This window comes from Suncus etruscus, chromosome 9 (assembly GCF_024139225.1).
Source record: "Suncus etruscus isolate mSunEtr1 chromosome 9, mSunEtr1.pri.cur, whole genome shotgun sequence".
NCBI lineage: Eukaryota > Metazoa > Chordata > Mammalia > Eulipotyphla > Soricidae > Suncus > Suncus etruscus.
In genome coordinates this window covers 67,728,541-67,752,349 of record NC_064856.1, presented here as the reverse complement: position 1 = coordinate 67,752,349, position 23,809 = coordinate 67,728,541, and the positions used below count along the sequence as shown (strand labels likewise).

General features: G+C 47.5%; 1 protein-coding gene across 2 annotated transcripts in view; it reads left to right on the top strand.

Annotated features, from left to right (window-relative positions):
• Window positions 1-23,809, top strand: part of USH1C (USH1 protein network component harmonin) — a 48,378-nt gene that overhangs the window by 6,046 nt on the left and 18,523 nt on the right. The window contains exons 2-15 of one of the 2 annotated variants that reach the window (XM_049781025.1): window positions 4,365-4,432; window positions 5,577-5,720; window positions 5,830-5,968; window positions 10,255-10,363; window positions 10,468-10,492; window positions 10,644-10,701; window positions 10,999-11,093; window positions 13,029-13,113; window positions 15,420-15,479; window positions 15,622-15,678; window positions 15,937-16,079; window positions 17,224-17,289; window positions 17,590-17,714; window positions 21,522-21,571. In XM_049781025.1, the coding sequence (XP_049636982.1) occupies window positions 4,365-4,432; window positions 5,577-5,720; window positions 5,830-5,968; window positions 10,255-10,363; window positions 10,468-10,492; window positions 10,644-10,701; window positions 10,999-11,093; window positions 13,029-13,113; window positions 15,420-15,479; window positions 15,622-15,678; window positions 15,937-16,079; window positions 17,224-17,289; window positions 17,590-17,714; window positions 21,522-21,571 (1,224 nt within the window). Of the gene's footprint in view, window positions 1-4,364; window positions 4,433-5,576; window positions 5,721-5,829; window positions 5,969-10,254; window positions 10,364-10,467; window positions 10,493-10,643; window positions 10,702-10,998; window positions 11,094-13,028; window positions 13,114-15,419; window positions 15,480-15,621; window positions 15,679-15,936; window positions 16,080-17,223; window positions 17,290-17,589; window positions 17,715-20,153; window positions 20,219-21,521; window positions 21,572-23,809 lie in introns of both variants that reach the window. The other variant, XM_049781024.1, reaches the window with a different exon arrangement.

Sequence of the window (23,809 nt, the reverse complement as noted above, 5' to 3'; positions counted from 1 at the left end):
CAACTTGGTGGGTCTCATGGAGAGGTGTCTGTGTGTAGAGAAAGGAAGCATTGACTTTGTAGACAGGCTGAGGAAAGGAGAGTTGGCTTTTGAGGAAAGCATTAAGTGAGGGGCTTCCAAAAAGGAAGCAAGGCAGATTCTACCCCACACAGAACTATTACCTAGCCAAGCTCCAGGCAGTGAGTGAGGCTCAACCATTGCTGAAACTGAGGAGTTTCATGAAGGGGGACTAGAAGCAGGCAGGGATGAGGGAACAAGGTAAGGTTACTTCCTGGAGGAACTGTAGAAAAATTGGTGTTACTGAAGGGACAGAGAACAGAAGGGGCCCCAGAGCTAGAACACTGCTGAGGCTGAAGTGAAAGGCTCACACAGGGCCAAAGAGGCCACAGAGGGGCTGAGAGAGGCCTACATAGATGCTGAGAGAGGCCCACATGGATTTAGAGAGGCCCACACAGGACTGGGACCCTGCCTTATAATGAGCCAGCCAATTGGGAACCAGGATAGAGATGAGCCCTGTCACCTCAGCTGTCTCTCAGTGAAGTTGTGTGTGTGTGTGTGTGTGTGTGTGTGTGTGTGGTGTTTGATTAAGTAAATGTGTATGAGAGTGTTGTGTGAAAGTGTGAAAGTATATATGTAAGTGTATGTGTTTGAATATAAGTGTGTAAGTGTGTGAGTTTGTGTGTGAATGTATGTGGGAGTGTTGAATGTGTATAAGTGTATATGTGTGAATGAATGTGTGTGAGTGTAAGTATGTGAGTGAGTGCATGCATGTAAATGTGTGTGTGTTCACTAAAGGGTGCTCAGAGAACACAGCTCTCATTCCTTACTGTCTGCAGACATTTTTCAGGTGGAGAACAATCATGATTCCTACACTGTTTCCATTTTGCTTTCTCACTTAAACTCAGTTTTTTTGAAGAGGGCCACACCTGGTGGTGCTGAGGAATTACTCTCAACACAGTGCTCAGGGTCATTATCAGGGATGCTCAGGGAATTGTGTGGTACCAGGGATGGAATAAAACATGAGCTCCAGCTTTCTGAACCACCCAGCACAACACTCATGTTTAAAGAGCAATCTTCACAATCCAGTTATGTTTTCCCAGCTTTTGTGGCATATCAATACCATTGTGAATTGAGGGACTAGATGCTTGCAGATAGAAGGGAAGTTCTGAGCAAAGACAAGAAGTTACTATGAAGGAAGGGACTGCTGGGCTGCAGCCAGTAATGCCTATAGGAGACCATGAACACGAGCCAGTGGGAAGGGCAGAGAGATGAGGAGCAAAGGGACTGGGCTGTAGAGCATGGACACATGTTGGGTTGATGAGTCAACTTTGAGGCTATCCCAGCAGGACACCAGCAGGTAGTTATTTCCAGACATTGACCTGATAATGCAGGGTCAACATTGAAGGTTACCTACAAGGACTGGGAGAGACATTTCTACTTTGCCCTGAACATCGTCACCCCAAGCAGAGCCAAGGGAAAACCCCTCTGAGAACAGAGCCAAACATTCATTGTTCAAGTAGGTGGGTGTTCTTGTTCAAGGTCCAACCAGCCCAAAGGGGAGAGATGTTCAGAAGACACAGAGAAGAGCATCTTGAGAGCAAAGAGACTGAAAGTTTGGCCGTAGAGTCTTTGCCCTGGAAGGTCTGATTCACACATGGGAGATGCAACAGGAATATGGGTTTTAGAATCAGGTAAACTAAAGCCTTCATCCTCACAGTCTTATTAGCTGAGGTAACTCAGGAAGATTGACTTAAATTCTATGGTCTTCTGGGGGCCGGGCGGTGGCGCTGGAGGTAAGGTGCCTGCGCTAGCCTAGGACGGACCACGGTTCGATCCCCCGGCGTCCCATATGGTCCCCCAAGAAGCCAGGAGCAACTTCTGAGCGCATAGCCAGGAGTAACCCCTGAGCATCACAGGGTGTGGCCCAAAAACCAAAAAAAAAAAATTCTATGGTCTTCTATTTCCTCATCTACAAAAGGGTATAAAAATATAGATCTCTATATGGGAGATAGGGGTGACTGGTGAGATAAACAAAGGAAAGAAAGGCCAAGAAAAGTTGGTGGAACCATTCCACAAGAAACTTGGTGAATGCAACCTCAGTTCTCCTGTCCCCCAATCCCCTTCCTCTTGTCTTATTGTGAGGTATAGGGATGGACAGCATAGGGGACACATCTATTCCATATGGATACATAGACTGCATCCTCCCTGTTAGGTATAAGAAATTCCGAGAAAATAAACCTCAGCCATCCCCTTTGTGGGTTTTTTTTTTTTTTTATCACACAAAGGACAGAAACTGGAGAGATAGTATAGGGGTTAAGGTACTCATCTTTCATCAGCCAACCTGGGTCCCATCCCTGTCACCACATATTCACCCTGAACATTGTCTTGTGGTTTCTTATTTGTTTGTTTGTTTGTTTGGGCCACACCCATTTGATGCTCAGGGGTTACTCCTGGCTAAGTGCTCAGAAATCGCCCCTGGCTTGGGAGTACCATATGGGACGCTGGGGGATTCAACCGCGGTCCTTCCTTGGCTAGTGCTTGCAAGGCAGACGCCTTACCTCTAGCGCCACCTCACCAGCCCCCACCCTGAGCATTGTCAAGAGTGATCCCTGAGCACATCCATATGTGTTCCTCCCCCAATCCCCCTTAAGAGTGAGTCTTTAGTGGAAGGAACTGAAACATCTGGAGGTGAAGACAGTTCTGGATTATGAATGAGCACAGAAGTGGACACACTATGTGGGTCAGGGGAGGCAGTTCAGGCAGAAGGAACAACTGGTGTCAGTACCTGAGGTTGGAACCAGGGTGGCCTGGGTAGCAATGAAAGGAGAGACAGGAAGAGTGATAAGAATTGAAGGTAGGTCTTGACAAGTCCAGCTAAGAACTGGGGAATTGGGTTTTGTTTTAAGTATTATGGAAGTTGTGTGATAAGTTGATATGACCCCGTCTATACAGGTATTTCTGGATCAGGATAGACTTTTCCTCTGCTCAGATTCCACCATTGCCAAATATGATGTGTCCCCCACCCACCCCTTTTACATAGCCAGGACAGTACCCCCTAGGCTTTTGGAGTTCTCTTTGTAGGCATGAATTATACTAACTCCCACCCATGAAGGGAGACTAGGGGCAGTGTGCTGTAAGTTAGCATCACCTGTGAAGTAGATGGCTTGTGCCTTGGTTTTTAGCAGACTGGAAGTTCTGGACTTGGGACACATGACAGGGGCATAAAGGAAAGTTGGGGCATCCTTCCTAGAGCAGATGAGGGAACTTCTGTATCCGCAGAAGCCTGAGCCTTGTGCAGATGGGGGTTTAAGCCTCCTGAGTGATTCTCATCTTCAAAGAAACATTCAGTTGATTTTAAAGGGTTGGGGCTCAGCCAGGTGAAGAACAGCTGTATCTGTTCCCCTCAGACCAGCAATTTAAGGATTAGGCCCAACATGTTCACTTCTTGATATGGGGGGGGGGGAACTACCCTCAGCATTCTAGAATCTTTGTGATACCCAGAGATACCCTGTTATTCTAATTCTCCCTGAAACCCTACAAGGTGGGGACTTGCAGCTTCTAGCAGTAACTCCCCAGGCTGGAGACTGAGGCCTGGAACAATGATGGGCCTGGACTCAGCCATGCCTCAGACCTCCCTGGAGTGCTCCGATCAGCCTTGAACTTGAGAGCGCCTAGGATACAATAAGTGGAGCTTTACACTGAGCTGCTCCAGGGCCTGGAATCTGGGGCTCCAGACCTATTAGTACCCCCGGGATGGAGCTGCAAATAAAACAGCTCCTGACCCCGACCTTAGAGGCCCAGTCATTGACGTCAGCAAAGTTGAAATGATGTAACTTGACTCTCCCCCTCTCAGAGGCATGTTGGGGGGTGGTGTGTTAGGCCTAAGGAAAGGAAGGAGGATGGCCAGTGGACAGCTTGAACCAGGTTGCCTCAGGGTGGGGGGGGCGTTGGTGACCCAGAAGCTCTGAGAGCTAGGGAATATCTGCAGTGGGGGATGTGCTATCCAACTGAGTGGCCCAAATCTTTCTTGAGGGCTGTAGTCCGGCACTACAGCCACTATCAGGTAAGGGAGGGCGTCTTCCATTCCAAGACTTGTACCCCGCATATTAGTGAGGGTGCATTGTTGCATTGTTGCCTCACGGGGGGGGGGGGGGTTGTAGGTAGGACAGGCATGTTTGTTCCTCTATGCCTACATGTATCCAGCTGGGAATGAGACTCATTCTGGATGCATATGGAGGCCTTGTGTCCACTCTAACACTGGTTTCTCCTCTCTGAAGAGATGCTGAGGAGATCCCAGAGGTGCCCCACCCCTGAAGCTAGGGGTGCTGGACCTGGATCTGTAATTCTGCCCTTGGGTTTTCCAGGTGGATTTTCTGATTGAAAATGATGCCGAGAAGGACTATCTCTACGATGTGCTTCGGATCTACCACCAGTAAGTATGCAGGACTGGTACCCGAGGGCCACCCCTGCCTCTGTCTTCCAGACACCCTACATTGGATTATTGGGAGTCAGCATAGCCATGCCCTTCAGTCACTGGAAGCTTGGGGAGGCAGGTGCCGGTGCTTCAGGCAACCCTGGAAACTCCACTCACAAATGCTCTATATGTGGCCCTATGCTAGGGGTACACAGGGGAGCAAGAAAACCTGCTCAGAAGTTTTGCAAGTAGGCAAAGAGAGTAGGTTTACAAGTTTGCAAAGTAAGAGAGAGAGAGAGAGAGAGACAGAGAGAGAGAGAGAGAGAGAGAGAGAGAGAGAGAGAGAGAGAGCTGGGAGAAGCTGGGAGAAGCTGGGAGAAGCTGGGAGAGGCTAGCTGGTCCCAGCATCATGTCTTTCTTCCTTTACTATCACATCCCAGTGAAGGGGAGAAAGAGGTGTTTGGGGGCTTCAGAAACACAGAACTCACTTGTAAGTGACATAACTACTAGAACTACTAGTAATGCTCATTTCCAACCTTGTGTGGGTGGAGGAACAAAGATGCCCTGAATAAAGAGTAAGGGGGATAATATAAGAAGCCATCAAGGGAGCCCATTCTAAGATAACAAAGGGGCAGAAGTGTGAAAATACAGCAATACAGTATGTGAAAGGGGAACTATAAGTAGCACGAGGGAGCAGAACTCAGAGTACACAGGGTCATAGGCAACCACAAGCCTGCAGCATCTCCCTGGAGACAAGAAGGCCCTAAACCTACCCTGGAGAAGGGATTATGTCCTCTGAACAATGGAGCCTTCATAAGGCTCAGAGGTGGGACTTGTGAGCTGAGCAGCACCTCAGCAGGGAGCCTTGTGGTGTGAATGAACCCCTGGAAAAATCTTGGGCTTGGAACCAGGTGGAGCTGCTGGAATCCTAGTCTGACTATATGCACTTAAGGACAAACAGTCCCTTGCCTTTTGAGGGTTCTAAGTGAAAACAAGGCTCTGTGGATCCAATAGCCCAGAATTAAGGGTATAGGACTTTTTTGGTGACATGACTACACATAAGCCTCAGCACAGAGGATGGGGGACTCAATCTGGGACTAGTCCACTGGCAACCCTGAGGACCTTGAAGGCCAAGCTCAGAGGTGTTCCAATGTCTGCATAGGACCATGGATGTGGTCGTGCTGGTGGGGGACCTGAAGCTGGTCATCAATGAGCCCAACCGCCTGCCACTGTTCGATGCCATCCGGCCCCTGATCCCGCTGAAGCACCAGGTGGAGTATGACCAGCTGACCCCTCGCCGCTCCAGGTGTGCCAGATGTCCCCAGGCCAGGGTGGGGAAGGGTATATGGTAGTCACCCCGAGGTAGACCGGGCACCTAAGGAGTGGAGCGGTGAGCCACCTCCCCCCTATGGCAGGAAGCTGAAGGAGGTGCGTCTAGACCGCCTACACCCCGAAGGCCTTGGACTCAGCGTGCGTGGGGGCCTGGAGTTTGGCTGTGGCCTCTTCATCTCCCACCTCATCAAAGGCGGCCAGGCAGACAGCGTCGGGCTGCAGGTAAGGAAGCAGAGGCTGGCAGGGCTAGGAGTTGTGGGGGACTGGTTTCCTGGCTTGGTCTCAACCCCTCATTCTTAGGTTGCTTTAACATGCTCAGTTCACCTTGCTGGGCTTTGCAGGGGGGATTGGGGGTGCAGAAAAAGCCTTATCCTGACAAGTTTTCCTCAGAAAAACGGAAATCAGGCTGCAGGTAAGTAACCTGTATTTTTGTGTATAGCTTGGAGCCTGGCTCCCAGCTACTGCTATGGTACATCTCTACCCTTCTCTACAGCCCCAATTACCCAAAGGTCTTAACTGGAAGGGAAAAGGGGAAATCTAGTGCCCTATGGGGCTTCAGAGCATTGGCATCAGACTGACTGTGACTTTGGTAAAATGACTCAACTCCATGCCTTGGTTTTCCTGTCTGTAAAATGGGGCTGATTATGTTACTACCCAGCTTTATGAGAATCAGATTGACATTATAAAGTGCATAGATGGGGAAGTGCCCAGCAGCCAGGGTTGGGTTAAGTTAGCTGAGAGGCTGATCTCTAGTACTTACAGCCATGTCTGATATATATTGGGGCCACCTACTTCCCTTTCACAGGCTTGATAGAGACTCAGGGGACATGACTAGTGTTGGCCAGTTAGTCCCCTGACCACCAACTCCTGGTGTCCTTCTCTTCAGCACCCCAGATATCCCTTGGGGTCCCCACAAAGGCAGGATTGAGAAGAGATGGGCGAGTTGCCAGCTCTCATTCCTGCCCTAGCCTAGTGCTGTGTTTTTGATGACCAGATAAAAGCATCCCTCCCTCGCTACCCCCTCCTGCCCCCTTTAGCACTTAGTATCAACATCCTAATCCTCAGTGCCAAGAGGGGGCTTCTTCTGGGGGCCCCCAAGGGCTAGTGGTACTGGATACTGAGAACAGGGAGGTGAGGACTGGGAGCTGACAGACATTGCTTTGTTCTCAATCCCTGTCTCAAGGCTGCCGGCAGCGGCTGAAATTTCAGCCTCTTCATTATTCCTCTTCTGGGCGGCACATTTTCCAGCCCAGAAATGCGGCCAGAGAAAAGATATAATGAGCTCCTCTTCTGGTGTCCCCGAGGCCCTCTTTTTTTCCAGGGGTAAGCCAGCCTCCTCAGACAAACACTTTTCAACAAGGCCTCCATGGCAGGGGACCTGGGACACGTTCATGAAACTTTGTTTCCCAGGCTCATGAATGGCCGATGCTTGGCTACTGGGCCCCACTCTCCCTGTGCTCTAACCTTCAGATCATCATCTCAGAGGGTCCTGGGACAAAGGGCCTTTGGCAGGGCTCCCCAAGATCCTGGCATGGGAGGAAAGTGAACCCTGCCACCTGAGCAGGGGTCTGTGTGGGAAACATTCTGACTGGAGACCTGGGTGTATTATCTGTAGAAACAAGACAGGGACCTTTTTCAGAGGTGCTTGCTTCTCCCTCCCCAAGTCTTTTACCCCCTCCAGTGGTATGTCTGAATCTATTGACCTGTCTGGGGTTTTCTTTTTTCTTTTTTCGAATCACACCTGGCAGTGCTCAGGGTTTACTTCTGGCTTTGCACTCAAAAATTATTCCTGCTAGGTTCAGGGGAACCATATGTGGTGCTGGGAATGAACTCATCAATTGTGTTGGGGTTAGGTTTCTGGGGGAGCTCTCAGGCTTTAGGGTGACTGGGAGAAGTTTCTGGAAATCAGGATAGGAGCAGGTTCAGACTCTGCCTAGATTCAATGAGGCCAGCTAAAAGCTGGACTGTGGCCAGAGAACTTGGTCCTACACACAGTACCTAGCTAGGCCTCATATGCCTCCTCTTTGCTCTCAGTCCACTGCTGGAGTCATTGTTCAGAGTGTCTTGAGTGAACATACATTTCTGCTTCATGCAGGATATCCTGTATGTGCCTCCTCCCAAACAGGGCTCATTCTGTGCATCCGGAGAGTCTCTGGGTCCTGATTGTTCTGCCTTCCCTCTGAGACCTGAAGACTTAGGTGTCAAGGATCCACAAAGGACAGATTGCAGGGACCTGCCAGCCATGTCTGGCTAAGTGCTACTAGAGGCTGAGGGGCAGCACTTGTGAGTCTAGGGTAGATATGCTCTTAAACCCCAGTGGTGTGGAGATTGGCTTCTCAGAGATGCAAGTGCCAATAGTTAATGTGGCTAGTAGAAAGTTCTTTTCAAAGCTCTTCCCCATAGCACCTCTTGGAACCTCTGGTCCCTCCTGTTAGGTCCCTGAGAAGCCTGAAATCTGTGTCTTAGCACAAAAGGGAAGGACTTGGATAGTTTTCTGAGATTATTCTAGGTGTGTTGTAGAAAGTGACCTGAGGGCCCCTTAACAATTGATTATGCATCTGCCCAGCTCCCACCTAGAAGTCACAGAGTCGACCTTGTCCCCCCACCCACCACAGCATCCTATTGGGCTGTACAAATAGTACAACAGATAGGTAGGGTGCTTGCCTTGCATGCAGCCAACCTGAGCTTAACCTCTGGTACCCCACATGGCTCCTAAGTACTGCTAGGAATGACTCCTGAATCAGGAAAAAGCCCCGAACACCACCAGTATGGCCCAAAAGCAAACAAACACCATCTTTGCGGGTCTGCAGACATGCTATGCATCCTGGCTGATTCTGACTGGCCTTGAGCAGGAGTCAGAAACCCAAGACCTAGTCATTGTTTTGCAGCTAAGTACTCATCTTCCTGTATAAGTTTCACCTACTGTCTAAGGGTCCTACTGACCCCACAGTTAGAATATAAGGAAGGAGTCATAGTGTTTCAAGGAGTCTCCAGCTGTGTCCAGTAGGTGGTGTGGTTTTACCATGAATCCATCTGGGCTAGTGGACTGCCCTCCTCACTGATTTAGCCCCATCTCTCTCAAAGTGAAGAGGTCAAAGTCCCCAGAAGAAGAATCCAAGTAAAGTGCAGGGCCCAGACCCAGTCAGTGATAAAGACAGCAACTATCTATGGGTGACTTACTGTGTGCAGAGTCAACTTTACAGACATTCACTGTATTTACATGACAACCTTTGTGTTGCCCTCATTTTACAGATGATGAAAATAGAGGAGAGTTCAAGAAACTTGCAATGGTCACACAGATCCTAAGAATAAAAGCAAAGGTTTGGACTTAGGGCAGCTGATGCCCAAGTCCATGCTTAATTGCTGCCCTTTGTTAGTCCCAGAATAGAAATACAGAAGTCATGCCAAAGGCAGTTAAAATTAAGTTCATCCATTTACATAGAGTGGAAGAAAAATAATTGTATGTGTATATATGAGAGAGGGAGAGAGAGAGAAAGAAACTAGAGTCAGTGTGTCTGAGAGAGACAAAAATCTAGTTTGTGTGTGTGTGTGTGTGTGTGTGTGTAAGAAAGATAGAGAAAAAGAGAGGGAAAGGAAAGTGTTGTGTGAGAGAGTCAATGCATATGTGTTTGTGAGAGAAATAAGCTAGAATTGGTATGTGTATTTGATCAAGATGATCTCACCCACAGTTATCCTGCCACCTGGATAGATAGGGTAACCTACTGGTTAGGGTGGGGTGGGACAAAGGTCAGGAAGATCTGGAATCTGGGTGAATTTTACCCTTTGACTAGATTCCCACTCTTGGCAGTTGGCCCAGTGTAGTTAAAGGGATACTAGAGTAGAGTTATTATAGAGTTCCGAGTTCCTACCCCCACCTCAATTTCCCCGTCAGTACAATGGGACAGACAGGCTGCTAGAAGCTTTCCCTGCACTTAGGGATTTAAGATGACAGCTATTAACTCAAAACAAAGGTGGTCCCCCAACTTCCTCTTTCCTTAAACCTCTTTGATATGTAAAAGTCCACTTGGATAGGTACTTTCTCTCTTTCTCTCTTTTCTCTCTCTTCTCTCTCTCTCTCTCTCTCTCTCTCTCTCTCTCTCTCTCTCTCTCTCTTTCTCCACCACTTCATGTCCCTCCTGGTGAATTGGAATTGGTTTAATAAAGAAGGGCCATTTTTTGGCTTGGTGTGCTTAGAGATAACCACGAGGTAAAAAGCAGACTGACTCCATGATTCTTTCCTGACTGGCTTGGTTTATTAATCCTTTGCAGCTACCCTGCCTGCTTCTTCAGAACTATCCACTTGGTGTTAGAGATACAGTATGAGGGGTGGTCTCACAACTCTGGGAATATATTTTACAAAGGGGTATACATCCCAGTTGATGGGGTGTGTATAACAGCATGACATGGCTCCTGGGCATGTATCAAGGTTTATGATGAAGGCAGATAAGCCTGCACCCCTTTCCTGGAGAGCAGTCCCCCACCAAGTGCTGCTTTCCTCTGTGACCCAGGTTGGGGATGAGATTGTGCGGATCAATGGCTATTCCATCTCCTCCTGCACCCATGAGGAGGTCATCAACCTCATCCGCACCAAGAAGACGGTGTCCATCAAAGTGAGACGTGAGTGTACCAGGTTGGGGCGTGGGTGTCCCTGATGAGGGGAAGCAGCTGGGACTTCAGTTCCAGGGGACAGAAGTCCTCATCTCTGTGTCTTTCTTCTACAGACATTGGCCTGATCCCTGTGAAGAGGTGAGCACCCCTACTCTGCCACCAGTGTAGGCCCTAGGAAGGCGAACCCTGGGCTCAAGCCAATAGGGCTAGATGTTCCAGATGGGGCAGATCTTGCTCTGTCTAAACCTTTCTTTCTAATAAGCCTTCTTCTGTTTTCCCTGACCCTCAGTGGCCCTGATGAGCCCCTCAAGTGGCAGTATGTGGATCAGTTTGTGTCAGAATCTGGGGTAAGGTCCAGGACCCCTGTAATGGGTGTTGTGTGGGGCTGTGATTGGGATGGCAACTGGTTTGGAAAAAATGGATTTCTCTCGGCATGTCCTTCAAAGGATCCATAGGAGGCTCCATGGGTGCTGGGTTTACAGGGGATTCCACTAGAGAAGGCACCACAGCATTCCATTGTGCTTGCAGACAACATGAGCACCGGCTCACAGGTCACAACAGTACTCATAGGAAGATCCTGTGAGCCCATAAAGGCACCTGCACGCATTTTGCTCCCCTGCAACTCTGTCTTCTCCCTTTTTCAGGGCACGCGGAGCAGTGTGGGCTCCTCTGGGAGTCGGGAAAACAAGGAGAAGAAGGTCTTCATCAGCCTAGTGGGTTCCCGGGGCCTTGGCTGTAGGTGGGTTTCAGGACTTGCTGTAGATACTAAGTACCTCCCTCTTCTTTCTCCTATTTCTCAGGAATCTTGTTCACATGAGGACAACACTTGGCACCTCACACTCTTAGGTTAGAAAAGCACCTCTGACAGGTCTCATTTATAGGCATGGAAATGAGCCCAGTGGTAGAGAGTTCTGAGTCACTCAATGTCACTCTCAGCCTGTTGTGCTGGAGAGATAACTCCACTCAGTGGAGCATATGCCTTGTCTATATGAGGCAAGGGTCTCAAACTCAATTTACCTGGGGGCCACAGGAGGCAAAGTTGGGGTGAGGCAGGGCCGGCCGCATAAGGGATTTCACTTACAGAATATTCGCAATAAAAAATCGCATTAATAAGAAAAAAATCGCAAAAAAATTGCATTAAACATTTGCATACCCCGAACGGAACTGCTCGGGATATGCGAATGTTTAATGCGATTTTTTTCTTACTAATACAATTTTTATTGCGAATATTCAGTAAGCGAATAATCGCGAATACTGCGATATTTGAAGGCCGGCTGCGGGCCACAAAATATTGTACGGAGGGCCACAAACGGGCCGCGGGCCGAGAGTTTGAGACCCCTGATATGAGGTCTTGAACTTGATCCCTAGAACCTCCAGGTGAAGCCAATTCCTGAGCCATCGTACTCACACCAAAGGATTGGCCCCTGGGTTTGGCCCTCTGTCCCTCTTCCCCCAAATTAAAAGGAGCCTGTCCAGCTGCTCATCTGTCCTAGTTCCCTCATTCTTTGTTAACATGTTGAGTTCCATCACGAGGTAGCCAGGGGACCGGAGAGACAGCACAGCGGTGTTTGCCTTGCAAGCAGCTGGTCCAGGGCCCAAGGTGGTTGGTTCGAATCCCAGTGTCCCATATGGTCCCCTGTGCCTGCCAGGAGCTATTTCTGAGCAGATAGCCAGGAATAATCCCTGAGCATCACTTGGTGTGGCCCAAAAACCAAAAAAAAAAAAAAAGAAGAGGTAGCCAGGAAACTACAGTCAGATCCCGTGTCATAGGGGGGCTCTTATTAAGCTCACGGTGCCACAGTTACACATCCAGCTTCCACCTCTGCATTCTGGAACTTTAAACACAAGCAGATGGAACCTCAATTTCTCCCTCTAGAAACCACAGGCAATAGATAATACCCACATTATTGGATTGTTGTGAGGAGAAAACAGACATAAGGACCAAGTTAGGTCTTGGTGGGCAGTAAGACATTTGATTAATATTAGCTAGTATTATTTCAGTTACTTTTTCCATTTCTTATCATTTATCCAACACTTTTCTGCCAAGAATAATTGATAAAATGTCTTTTCCTGCTCATAGATTACAGTCTGAGAGATACAGTCTTAGCCACAAAGTTACAGCATTGGGCCACCAGGACTCTACTGGAATTCATTCTGTATTAGGGAGGGCCAGCAGGTTTCCTGTCTAATACTCTCTCATTGATCAGTAGTGACTGCCTGGAGTAGAGTTTTGAAAAGACCTTTAAGCTGTATCCAGGTTTGGTGGAGAAGTGCTGGGATATATTAGTGTTGTCTGATGTAAGGGGAGAGAATAACAATGCAAGAGCCATATTTGTTGTTGAAGCAATGAGGAGCAGTCAAGCTTGGAGATAGTATAGAAGTTTGGTGAAAACCTTACAAGGACATAACATTTGAGTCTTAAGGTCAAAAAAGAACTATAAAGAAAGAAGAAACTGTATATAATACATGGGTAAGGTGAGGGCAGGGGGATTACAAGTGGTGTTCTATGCACTTGCTTTAAGGAAGTGAGGCTGGACAGGTTGATAGTGGAGACACTTTGTTCTGAGCTAATGGGTGACCTGTGTCTGAAGGGGTGAGGGCAGTGGTCAGGATGTTTAGAATGGGCCTGCACCAAAGAGTAGGTGTTCATCTGCATTTCCCATCATTTCTGCAGTATTTCCAGCGGTCCCATCCAGAAACCTGGCATCTTCATCAGCCATGTGAAACCTGGTTCCCTATCGGCTGAGGTGGGCTTAGAGGTGAGTGACCTTGGGCTGTGACCTTTACTGTTGTGTCACACCGGAATCATAGACTCTCTCTTAGCAGTCACTGGCTTTTGATTCCTTTTCATCCTTCAAAGGAACTTTTCACAGAGTGAGTGATTGATCACAGTCTTCTCCATCTTGGAAAGCCTTTGATCCTGAACGCAGAGACAGAGTGATGGTAATCTGAGACAGCCTCCTCCTCTTCCTTCTCCTCCTCCTCCTCCTTCTCCTCCTCCTCCTCCTCCTCCTCCTTCTCCTTCTTCTTTTTCTTCTTCTTCTTCTTCTTCTTCTTCTTCTTCTTCTTCTTTTCTTCTTCTTCTTCTTCTTCTTCTTCTTCTTCTTCTTCTTCTTCTTCTTTTCTTCTCCTTATTCTTCTTCTTCTTTTCTTCTCCTTCTTCTTCTTCTTCTTCTTCTTCTTTTCTTCTCCTTCTTCTTCTTCTTTTCTTCTCCTTCTTCTTCTTTTCTTCTCCTTCTTCTTCTTCTTCTTCTTCTTATTATTATTATTATTATTAGTAGTAGTAGTAGTAGTAGTAGTAATTGCTTTATTTAAGCATTGTGGTTACAAAATTGTTCATTGTTGGGTTTCAATCATACAATGTAAATGTATAGCATCCCTTCACCTGTGCACCCTTCCATTAACAATGTCTCCCATTTCCCTCCCATCCTGCATCTCTCACCTCTACCTGCCTCTGGGCAGCTAGTTTGCCTCACCTCTCTCTTTCCCTTTTCACACTGTGGTCTGCACTATTGTCAATGGAGGGATGCCTTGCATGTCAGTACCAAGTTCTTGTACAGAGTGATCAACTATCATTGTCCTAGTAGACCCTTCTTTACTCTACCTGCACTCACCATTCTTTGTAGCAAGCTTTCTACCCTGACCTGGCCCACCTGCCCTTAATTCTGTTGTTTTGGGATATTGTTACCATACTACCTCTTATTTTTCTTATATCTCACAAATAAATGAGATTATTCTCTATCCATCTCTTTTCCTCTGGTTAATTTCACTCAGCATAATCTCTGTGTCCATACATATCTAAACAAATTTTATTACTTCATTTTTCCTTACAGCTGCATAATATTCCATTGTGTAGATGTACCACTATTTCTTTCTTTTTTTTGTGTGATTTTTGGGTCACACCCGGCAGTGCTCAGGGGTTATTCCTGGCTCCAGGCTCAGAAATTGTTCCTGGCAAACACGGGGGACCATGTGGGACGCCGGGATTCAAACTGATGACCTTCTGCATGAAAGGCAAATGCCTTACCTCCATGCTATCTCTCCGGCCCCAGTACCACTATTTCTTTAGCCACTCATCTGTTGTTGAGCACCTGGGTTGTTTCCAGATTTGGGCTATTGTAAATAGTGCTGCAATAAACAGAGGGCATTTTCTATTTTGCTTTTGTGTTCCCGGAACACAAAGAGTTGGCATTCCATAGATTTGCTATAGAGTTTTTTTAAACCCTTCACAATATAGAAAAATTCTGAGAATTAGATATTATCATTATCAGCATTTTACAAAGAATGAAATTTTATTAGTGAAATGAAATGATATTTCCAAGGTCATGTACATGAAAAGCAGGGCTGGGATTAGAACTGCATGATCTAAAATCAACACTCTTAACTTCTGCTTTGGGAAAATAATTTATTTCTATACTTCATTTTCCTCTCCTATAAAAGGTTGGTAATAACCTTTCTTCTGAGGTCATTGTAAATTAAGTAGACTAATACATATGCTTAGAATTCTGCCTGTACAGCATAAGGGATCAATGAGTGGTAGCTTTTATACCAACTATTATTATGACTCTATGCAGCCTTTGCTCTATGAGAAACTCAGGGGCTTCTTTGTTTAGAAAGTGAATTATTAAAGCAGATATCATAAAATTAACCAAAGAAGGGCCGGAGTGGTGGCACAGCAGTAAGATGTTTGCCTTGCATGTGGCTGATCTAGGATGGACCACGGTTTGATCCCCCAGCATTCCATATGGTCCCCAGAGCCAGGAGCGATTTCTGAGCACATAGAGAGTAACCCCTGAGTGTCACCAGGTGTGGCCCAAAAACAAACAAACAAAAATTAACCAAAGAAATGAACCTCTCATGGTAAAATATTTATCAGCTAATACAGATACTGTATTTGACAGATATAAGGTGGAGAGATGTCTGGGACACCCCAGGACCCCATCAGAGTGTTTTAAATGCATTATAAGTTGAGATAGAGCCACTTGTAGGTCTAGGTCTGATCCTGTCTACTTCTGTGCACACATAGAAATAGTGCAAACACATTGATTCCTCATTTCTTTACCAGACAGGGGACCAGATCGTTGAAGTCAATGGTATTGACTTCTCTAACATGGACCACAAAGAGGTGAGATGGGATGGGGATGAGGGATTAATCTACTGCCCATGATGATCTCTTCCCTCCTTATTCTGCCCTCTACCCCAGATCATGGCCTCTGCAATCTGCTCTGAGGCCTTCCAGTGAACATTTGCTTGTCCTTGTCCTCCAGGCTGTGAATGTACTAAAGAGTAGCCGCAGTCTCACCATCTCCATTGTGGCTGGAGCTGTAAGTCCAGAATATACTGAAGGGTGGGGGCATGATCTCTGGTCTAACCTCTTAGACCTCTGCTGTCTGTCACACACTCTGGGAAAGGCCTCCAGGCCTCCCTCTCTGAAGGCCAGACAGAGCCACGAGAGCAGAGGTTTGGGGCAGTAGGCATCCCCTGTGCTTGACTCAATGAGGTGTGGGAGACAGGGGTTACCAAGGCTGTGGCAGTTCCCTCAGGGATTGAACAAGGGGCTTTTTCACATCCACCCCTGCCAGGGCCGAGAGCTGTTCATGACAGACCGGGAACGGTTGGCAGAGGTGCGGCAGCGCGAACTGCAGCGGCAAGAGCTTCTGATGCAGAAGCGGTTGGCCATGGAGTCCAACAAGATCCTTCAGGAGCAGCAGGAGATGGAGCGGCAGTGAGTGGGACCAGCCTTCCCTGCCTGCCCTCACTCTCTCCCTCCTGCCTGTCTTGCTTTCTGCTCACCAAGTCCTAGATCACTTTATCCTCTCCTGGGGCCTACCCTCAGACTCATGGGTTTAATGGGGTAAGTGGTAGTAGTCAACATCTCCTATCTCTAGACCCCCAATTCAGATGACTTATGGCTCAGCCATATGGATATTGGGAGTCCCATAATGAGCAGTAGCTGTCTTGTTTGGGTTTCAACTATGTGACTGGCATATTACACCCTATTTGTGTTGCTTTGCTTAATTTTCACAGTAGCCCTTGGAGGCAGATGGTATTAAACTATTTGATAGGTTAAAAGATGGAGACTCAGAAGTTAAACATCTAGGCTACAGAGTGACACGCTCTCAGTGGTCTTTCCCTCTGTTTGTGGTGATAACCTACCCTCTTGATACAGGTGACTAGACCTGAGGCAGGTTCTACTGCAGTTAGCTATGCTCAGGTGACTTGTTAACTGCAGATCCAGAGTATCGTGGGCTCAGAACAAACCAAAACAGCAGCTCAGATATCAATAACTGGGGCCAAAGAGATAGTAAGATTATTGCCTTGCATGCAGCTAACCTGGGTTCCATCTCCAACATCTCAAACAGTCCCCCTAAAAGAGAGTGATTTCTAGGGCAAAGGCAGAAGCAAGACCTGAGCACTGCCTGGTATAGCTACCACCCTACCCCCAAAATTAAAACTAATATCAGAATCCTCCTGCACAAAGATAGCTAAGAATTGGCAGGAGAGTATAGAGAGGCCCTTCCTATATACCCTCATCACAGTATTAGTCAGGAGATAAGTGACAAGTCCTATCTACACCCCTTCCATATCCCTAGGCCTGATGAGTGTCTCTGGCCTACTGGGGTCTGGTGTCCTCACACAGGTTACATCTGCTTCCTGTCCACTGTTATTTTGTGTTGAGGTGGGTGTATAGAAGGAGACCTACAGAGATCCTCCTAATGTCTCCTAAAGTCACTTAAGAGTTTGGGCTTCTGAATTTGCTCCTCAGCACTGAGATCTGCCTCATCCAGGCCGCCTTAAAAAAGAGCTGGGTAGTGATATTGAGAGCTTTTCTGTAATCAGGCCTTTTTCTGGCCACTGTTGCATTTCAGAAGGAAGAAGGAAATCGCCCAGAAAGCAGCAGAGGAAAATGAGCGATACCGGAAGGAGATGGAACAGTAAGTCCTTGTGTGGGTAGCAGTGAGCATGAAGTCTGGGTTCTGTTCATGAAGCAGGTCCAGGTAAGCCTGTCTTTTCCATGGGGGTGCTCCTTTACCTATAGCCATCTTCTCACCTAGGAAAGCCTATAACCTCAAGGTAACTCAGATGTGTGTTACCCAGGTGGCTCTTCCACTTCATTTATAGAATATTTGGTTTGCGACTTAGTTTTCCCCACCTTCCCTTTTGGACTTCTCAGTAAGCAGAAGGGGATCTACACAGGCTCTTCTTCCAGCCACAGATGTGGGGTCTAATTTCAGGATTGTAGAGGATGAAGAGAAGTTTAAGAGGCAGTGGGAAGAAGACTGGGGCTCCAAGGAACAGCTGCTCTCACCTAAGACTGTCACTGCTGAGGTGCACCCCATTCCCCTTCGTAAGCCAAAATGTAAGTGGCAAAGCACAGGGGATGTGCTGTCTTCTGGGGTACAGGTCAGGGGTCTGGGCAAAAATGCTGGGCTCCCCGCCCTCACAACCACCCCCTCAGGTGAAGCACACAGGGCAATCTGGACTCATTTCCTTCATGAAGGGGCAGCTGGATGCTGTTGGCCAGGGCAGCTGGGTGGAAGGGGGGTGGCCTGTGTGCTCCCTGTGGATGAGAAGCTGCTTCTTTCTGCTGAAAACAAAGGCTCAGGCAGGCAGGCCCTTCCCTGGAATGAGAAGGTACTTTAGCACAGGGAAGAAGACATGGTGGGTGGGGATATCACAAGTTATCACAGGAAATGGAGAGGTTATCACAGGTTATGGGGACAGGAACTCAGCAGACATGCTCATTACCTGTATCCTGTGCCTAGAGCAGGTCACCCCACTTCCAGGTTTGAGTGAGAAGAGTTGACCAGTCTGTGCCATTCAATGCCCTCAACCCACAGTTTCTTCCCCCTTTATCTGTCCTGTAACATACCTAAAGTGTCAGCCCATGCCTCCCCGACTTCTCCCTCTTTTCCACAGAATCACCCCAACCCCCAGGGCACTCATAGAAGGGTGACTCACATCCACAGGGCAAAGTATGGAGGGAAGCCAGTGCTAGGCAGCTTGAGGAGGTGGGAGGAAGTCAGGATCTAGGGTGCCTGGCTAGACCTTTACAGTCACTTGAGGACTTTTTTGGGGCAGGTTTTGCACCAACTGATTGTGCTCGGCTGACCTGTGAACTACTGATAGGGGTGAATTTGTACCAAAAATCAAAGTGTCCCCCCAGCTCTGTGACTTGGGAACCATTTGGGTCTTTGGTTAGCTTTGCATAGTTTTGGTACCAATTTTGGGTGAAACTCAAGCACTGGAGAATCGAGGGCATCGTCTTAGGCCAGTGCAAGGGGCACCTAGATTGCCCCACCTCACTCTGTAAAGTATCATGGCCAGCAGAGTCCTCCCCACCCGAGGCTGTAGTATTATCCAGAATCTTCTGAGCAGGACAAAGCATGCTTTCAGCAGCAAGCTGAGGATGAGACAGAAGCTCAATTCCTGGCGAAAAATCCGTGTCTTAGAGAGCTAATGTGCTCTTACGAGTGAAATCAGAACTTCCAAAGGAGAGAAATCGATTTTTATTGCTTCTCATGAAAGTAATACTCATCAATTGAGTCCCTGCCTAGACATGAGGCATTGGTTTCAGAGCTCTGAAATGTTAGAAAATAAAAAACCTTTCTCTAGGTCACTGATGATGGATTCTGAAATGCTTCAAGCTTTTTGAATAGGAACAAGAATGTTCCCTTTGTCAAAATAGAAGTGTTTTCTTGGGACACTGATGAAGAGTGGGGCTGATGATTGTCTCCCGGGATTGAGCTGGGCAGCTCTGCCTGGCATCTCCATCAGTACCCCAACATTCTACTGAGCCCTTAAATTCAGAGTACATTTTCATAGCAGCCTCCAAAAGGACTTTCTTTGATAAAGCAATGGGGAAAAGGGGTTACTCAAGATTTCAGAGCTGGAACGAGAGGGAGAGCTTGAAATGAGAGCTTTCCAGCCACCCAGCCCAACCTGGACCCTGTCCATGAGACCCCCTCACCCTCTGAGTCAGTCCCATGGTGTGGAAGCTCAGTATTTTTCCCCTACTAAACTACTAAGCAGTCATATATGTTCTCTGTGTTTTATTAAGTCAGCCCATTATCAGGAAGTCCTGGCCTCTCTCTGCTGAGGCTGTTTAGGTAGAGCCCAAATTCTAGGCACTTCCTTTATAGCTTCTCCTGGGCCAGAGAGCAACTTCTCCTAATGGAAACTTGCAAAACAGAGTGAAGCAGCTCACTGCATGTTCACACACCATGGTTAGGGGCTCAGGAAGACCAACCTCTGGTTTGGAAGCCACTGAAACATGATTTGCTGAGCCTTCTAAATTATGTCAAAACCCATGTCCTTCGACCCTACTAACCTGGTGCCTTCACACACCCTTGGTACTATCTCCCCTCCTTGGAATCCCCATTGTCATCTGCCAGCTGGTCACTCAGCTCCAATAGGGCACAGGGACTCAACTTACTCCTTGGGTGGGAAGAAATAGGCAGAAGGCTCCCTCTGTTCTCCCTTGGAAAATTCTGTAATAGCAGACAGTTCCCTACTCCAATTGCATCGCCCTGATTTCCACTGAGTACCCTGCCCAGTTCTCAGAGCATAAGTCCCCACTTTTTACCCATTTTACAGATGCAGGAATGAGAGTCACCCAGGTTAGAGTGCCCCCTCTCAGAGCAGGTAACCTTGGCACTGGGCTCCTGCAGCATGTTCCTGTCCCTGACCTTTCATGCAGCAAGTTGGGGAAAGGCTCCTAGCATCTTAGGAAGCACCTATGGCCTCCTGGTTGCCCTGTTTCTCCGGGCTGACCAGCTTCCTCCTCTTTTCCGGGTAGATGGTGAGCCCGCACGAGCGCTGCCCGAGCACCGGCCCGCAGGCCGAGAGGAGCAGGGAGAGCAGGTTTGCCGCCCCCGCTTCGCTCCCTTCCTGGCTGCTCTGCTTGCCCTGCGCACCTCCTCCTGCCAGCCCATGACACTGTGAGGGCCTCTGGAGCCTGGGGAGCCCCTTCGAGCCCTGGCTTTACAAAAAACCTCTAGGACAGGGGCCAGTGAGGGCACAGCAGGTTAAGGCAATTGCTTTGCTCGCAGATGAACTGTGTTCATTTCTTGAGTCCTACCAGGAGTGATTCCTGAGCACAGATTAACCTTGAGTATAGTCAGGTGTGGGCCGACATCCCTCTGAAACACACACACACACATACACACACATACCATATACACACAACAACAACAACAACTTGAGGTCAGGAACCGGCTGGACTGACATGCCAGCTGTCAAATTTTAGGTTCCCCTTAACCCAAATTGCTTTTCTGGCATGTCCTATTCCCTAGCACTCCATTAAATTACCCCAAATCTAGCAATACAAAGGGGGTTTGGTGCAGTGTGGAGCTTTCAGGGTTATGTCCAGAACTCTAGTCTGGCTGGTCATGGGCATATAACAATTTAAACTAGTTATTAACTATATGGCCCACCCCCAGGACATTCCATATCAAGTGAAAATCATACCATGTGGGCCCTGGGACCATGGCATGAGTCTAGGGGGTCAACCAGTAGGACAGGAGGAAGGAAAAAACCAGGTAAGAAGTGGGCCATGGTTGGAGAAAAGGTTGAGAGACACTGACCCAAGAGGTTAGTGTTCGCTCCATTCCTCCGATGAGCTATGTTAGTGTTCTGCTCATCTGATGTGGACAAGGAGCTGCTTTACTGTGGAGGCCCTGCCTGCTGCTGTCTGAGCCCACTGCCTCGAGCAGACCAAGTCAGGCCCTAGTCATTTGATGTGGAGGCTGTGACTTACCTGTTGGGATAGCCCTTTTGGCTCTGTTCAACAACTGTTCTCCACAGCTTCTTTGTCTCTTTCAGCTCCTGGATGAAAGCACAATGTGAACCAGAGCAGGGACTTGGTTGTCTTTCAGAGGGGCTTTGTGGGGGTGCTTACAGAGGCTCCTCCTGCCACACCAAGTTTTGTTGTTGGCTCTTGCATTGACTACTAGAGCCAATGCCCTGGTGAGAGGCAGCTGGTGGAGGGGACCAGGGATCTTTCCAGGTATTTGTAGGTCTGCTGAACACCCTGGGGGGGGGGGGTGAGGCCAGGTAAGTTGAGAGTTGGACTCCACCAGCGACCCCTGGGTTCCCAGCTCCTGCACTGAAACACTAGCTGAGCTGAGGAATTTTGTCACTCTGGCCTCTGTTCTCTGTTCTCTAGCCTTTGGGTGGTTTTATCGTTATGATGGCAAATTTCCCTCCATCCGGAAGGTAGGACGGGGGGCCTGGCTGAGTTTGCTGTGGATTCTCACCTTTTCCAAACTCTGTTTCTTGTCAACCCTAAACTGTGAAACCCAGCCTGTTCACTGGGACAGGGAACCTTGTTTGTGCCTGTGCATCAGGGCTGATTTCCAGGGCAGGGGGCAGTGTGTTCACAGTAAGAGAACCCCAGGGACCATCAGGAACAACCAGGTCAGCACCAGCACCAGTGGGTACAGGGCAAAGCAGAGATATGTAGGAAGTTTTGTTCTGTTTCTCTGTTGAGCAGATCCAGATCCAGAACCAAGGTCAGACAGTGAAGTATGAAGGGGGCTACATACAGAGCAGGTCTCTGGATACAGACTGGCTGATAGGGTGGAACACAGCCTCACCAGTCCCCCCCACTCTCTCTACCACCCTCTCCCTCTATTTCTCTCTCTCTCTCTCTCTCTCTCTCTCTCTCTCACACACACACACACACACACACACACACACACACACACACACACCTAGAAATAGCTCAAATGTGCCCACGAGGATAACATTTTTCTGCTCTCTAGGGCTTCAAATTTTCTCTCCAAATCTTATTATTCAATTTCCAGGCCCCATAAAACTCTTTCGTCTTTTTTCTTTCTAATCACGTTGGCATTTTATTATTATTAAGACACAGCTGTTTGTGATTTCAGATTGGATATTTAAGATGACTTTGGTATTTAGAAATATAGCATCAGCATAAATCTGGGTGAATTAACTTCTGTATTATTACTCAACTGGCTCTTTTGGACAGCATGGTTGCTCCTAGAAACCAAGGTCACGGTAGCTGGGTGACCTTGAAAATATGTAATTGATTTTATTATTATTAATATGATGAATACATTCAGTCATGCTCTGTAAATTGCACAATATCAGGGACTGAACCTGGATCTCTCCAGTCCTTTGTATCATTTCTCCTTCCAATGATATATTATTTCTCCCTGTCTGTCTATAAAATGGGGAATATATGATGTGAAAAAGCCAACTTCTTTTTCCAACACTATGTTGTTGAGATACCAGGTAATAATGTTGTTCCTGAAATGCTACATATTATTACCTGGGAGAAGAGATAAAACCTACATGTTGTTTAGATATAAAATACATTAAGTTCTGGTGTGGTGGGGAATGAGGCCTTCCTTGGCTCAGCCTGGCACCTGCAGCCCCTACAGCCAGTGGGTCTGTAGGTTGCAGGATAATGGCAGAGAAATTCTCAGCACTGTCAGATGAAGTTTCAGGAGAAATCCAGATTCATTTCAGCTTAAATCAGCTTTGCAGCACTATAGTTTCACAGGAGTGTCCTTTCCTTCCTTGGCTGGCTCTGTAAGTTAGGATGTCTTGAGTTGGAATTATGATTCTCTATGTGTTGTCTCTACTGAAACTCCAGAAGAAACTCTCTCTTCTCTCTCTCTCTCTCTCTCTCTCTCTCTCTCTCTCTCTCTCTCTCTCTCTCTCTCTCTCTCTCTCTCTCTGTGTGTGTGTGTGTGTCTCTTTCTCTGTCTCTCTCGGAATTTTTCTAGAAAATAAAGAATCAAAGGGGGCTGGAAATATAGTAGAGCTGGTAAGATGTTTGCCTTTATAGTACCTCAAAGTCCATCAGAAGTGATCCTAAATGCAGAGTTGGGAGTCAATCCTGAGCACTGCCAGCTATGGTACAAAAACAAACAAAAATAATCATAAGATATAAGATGGTAAACCTTCTCTAGGCACTTAAAACTAAGTATCTTTGAGTTAGTTTCCTTCATTCTTCTCTGTCTCTCTTTTTCTCTCTCAAAATCATGTATCTTAAACATTGTTGGGCTGAAATCTTCTCATTAACTTCACTTAGTCCAGAAAAACCTAGTGTTTTGATTTTCACATTTCCAAAAGAGAGAAAAATTGCTTCTTGGTAGAACCAAGATAGCCACCCCATGTGTCTCTTTTCTCAGTCCAGACCAGCAGTTTATACCTTCACATACCTTTGTGCCAGCATTTAAAACCCAGTCTAGGTGGGCAGGTGTATCTTCTGGGAATTTAACTTAAAAAGACAGCAGAGGGCTGGAGTGACAACACAGTGGTAGGGCATTTGCCTTGCATATTGCCAACCTGGGACAGACCTGAGTTTTATCCTCAGCATCCCATATGGTCCTTCGAGCTCACCAGGAGCAATTTCTGAATGCAGAACCAGATGTTCTGAGCACCTTCATGTATTCCCCCCACCCCCAAAATAAAAAGACAGCA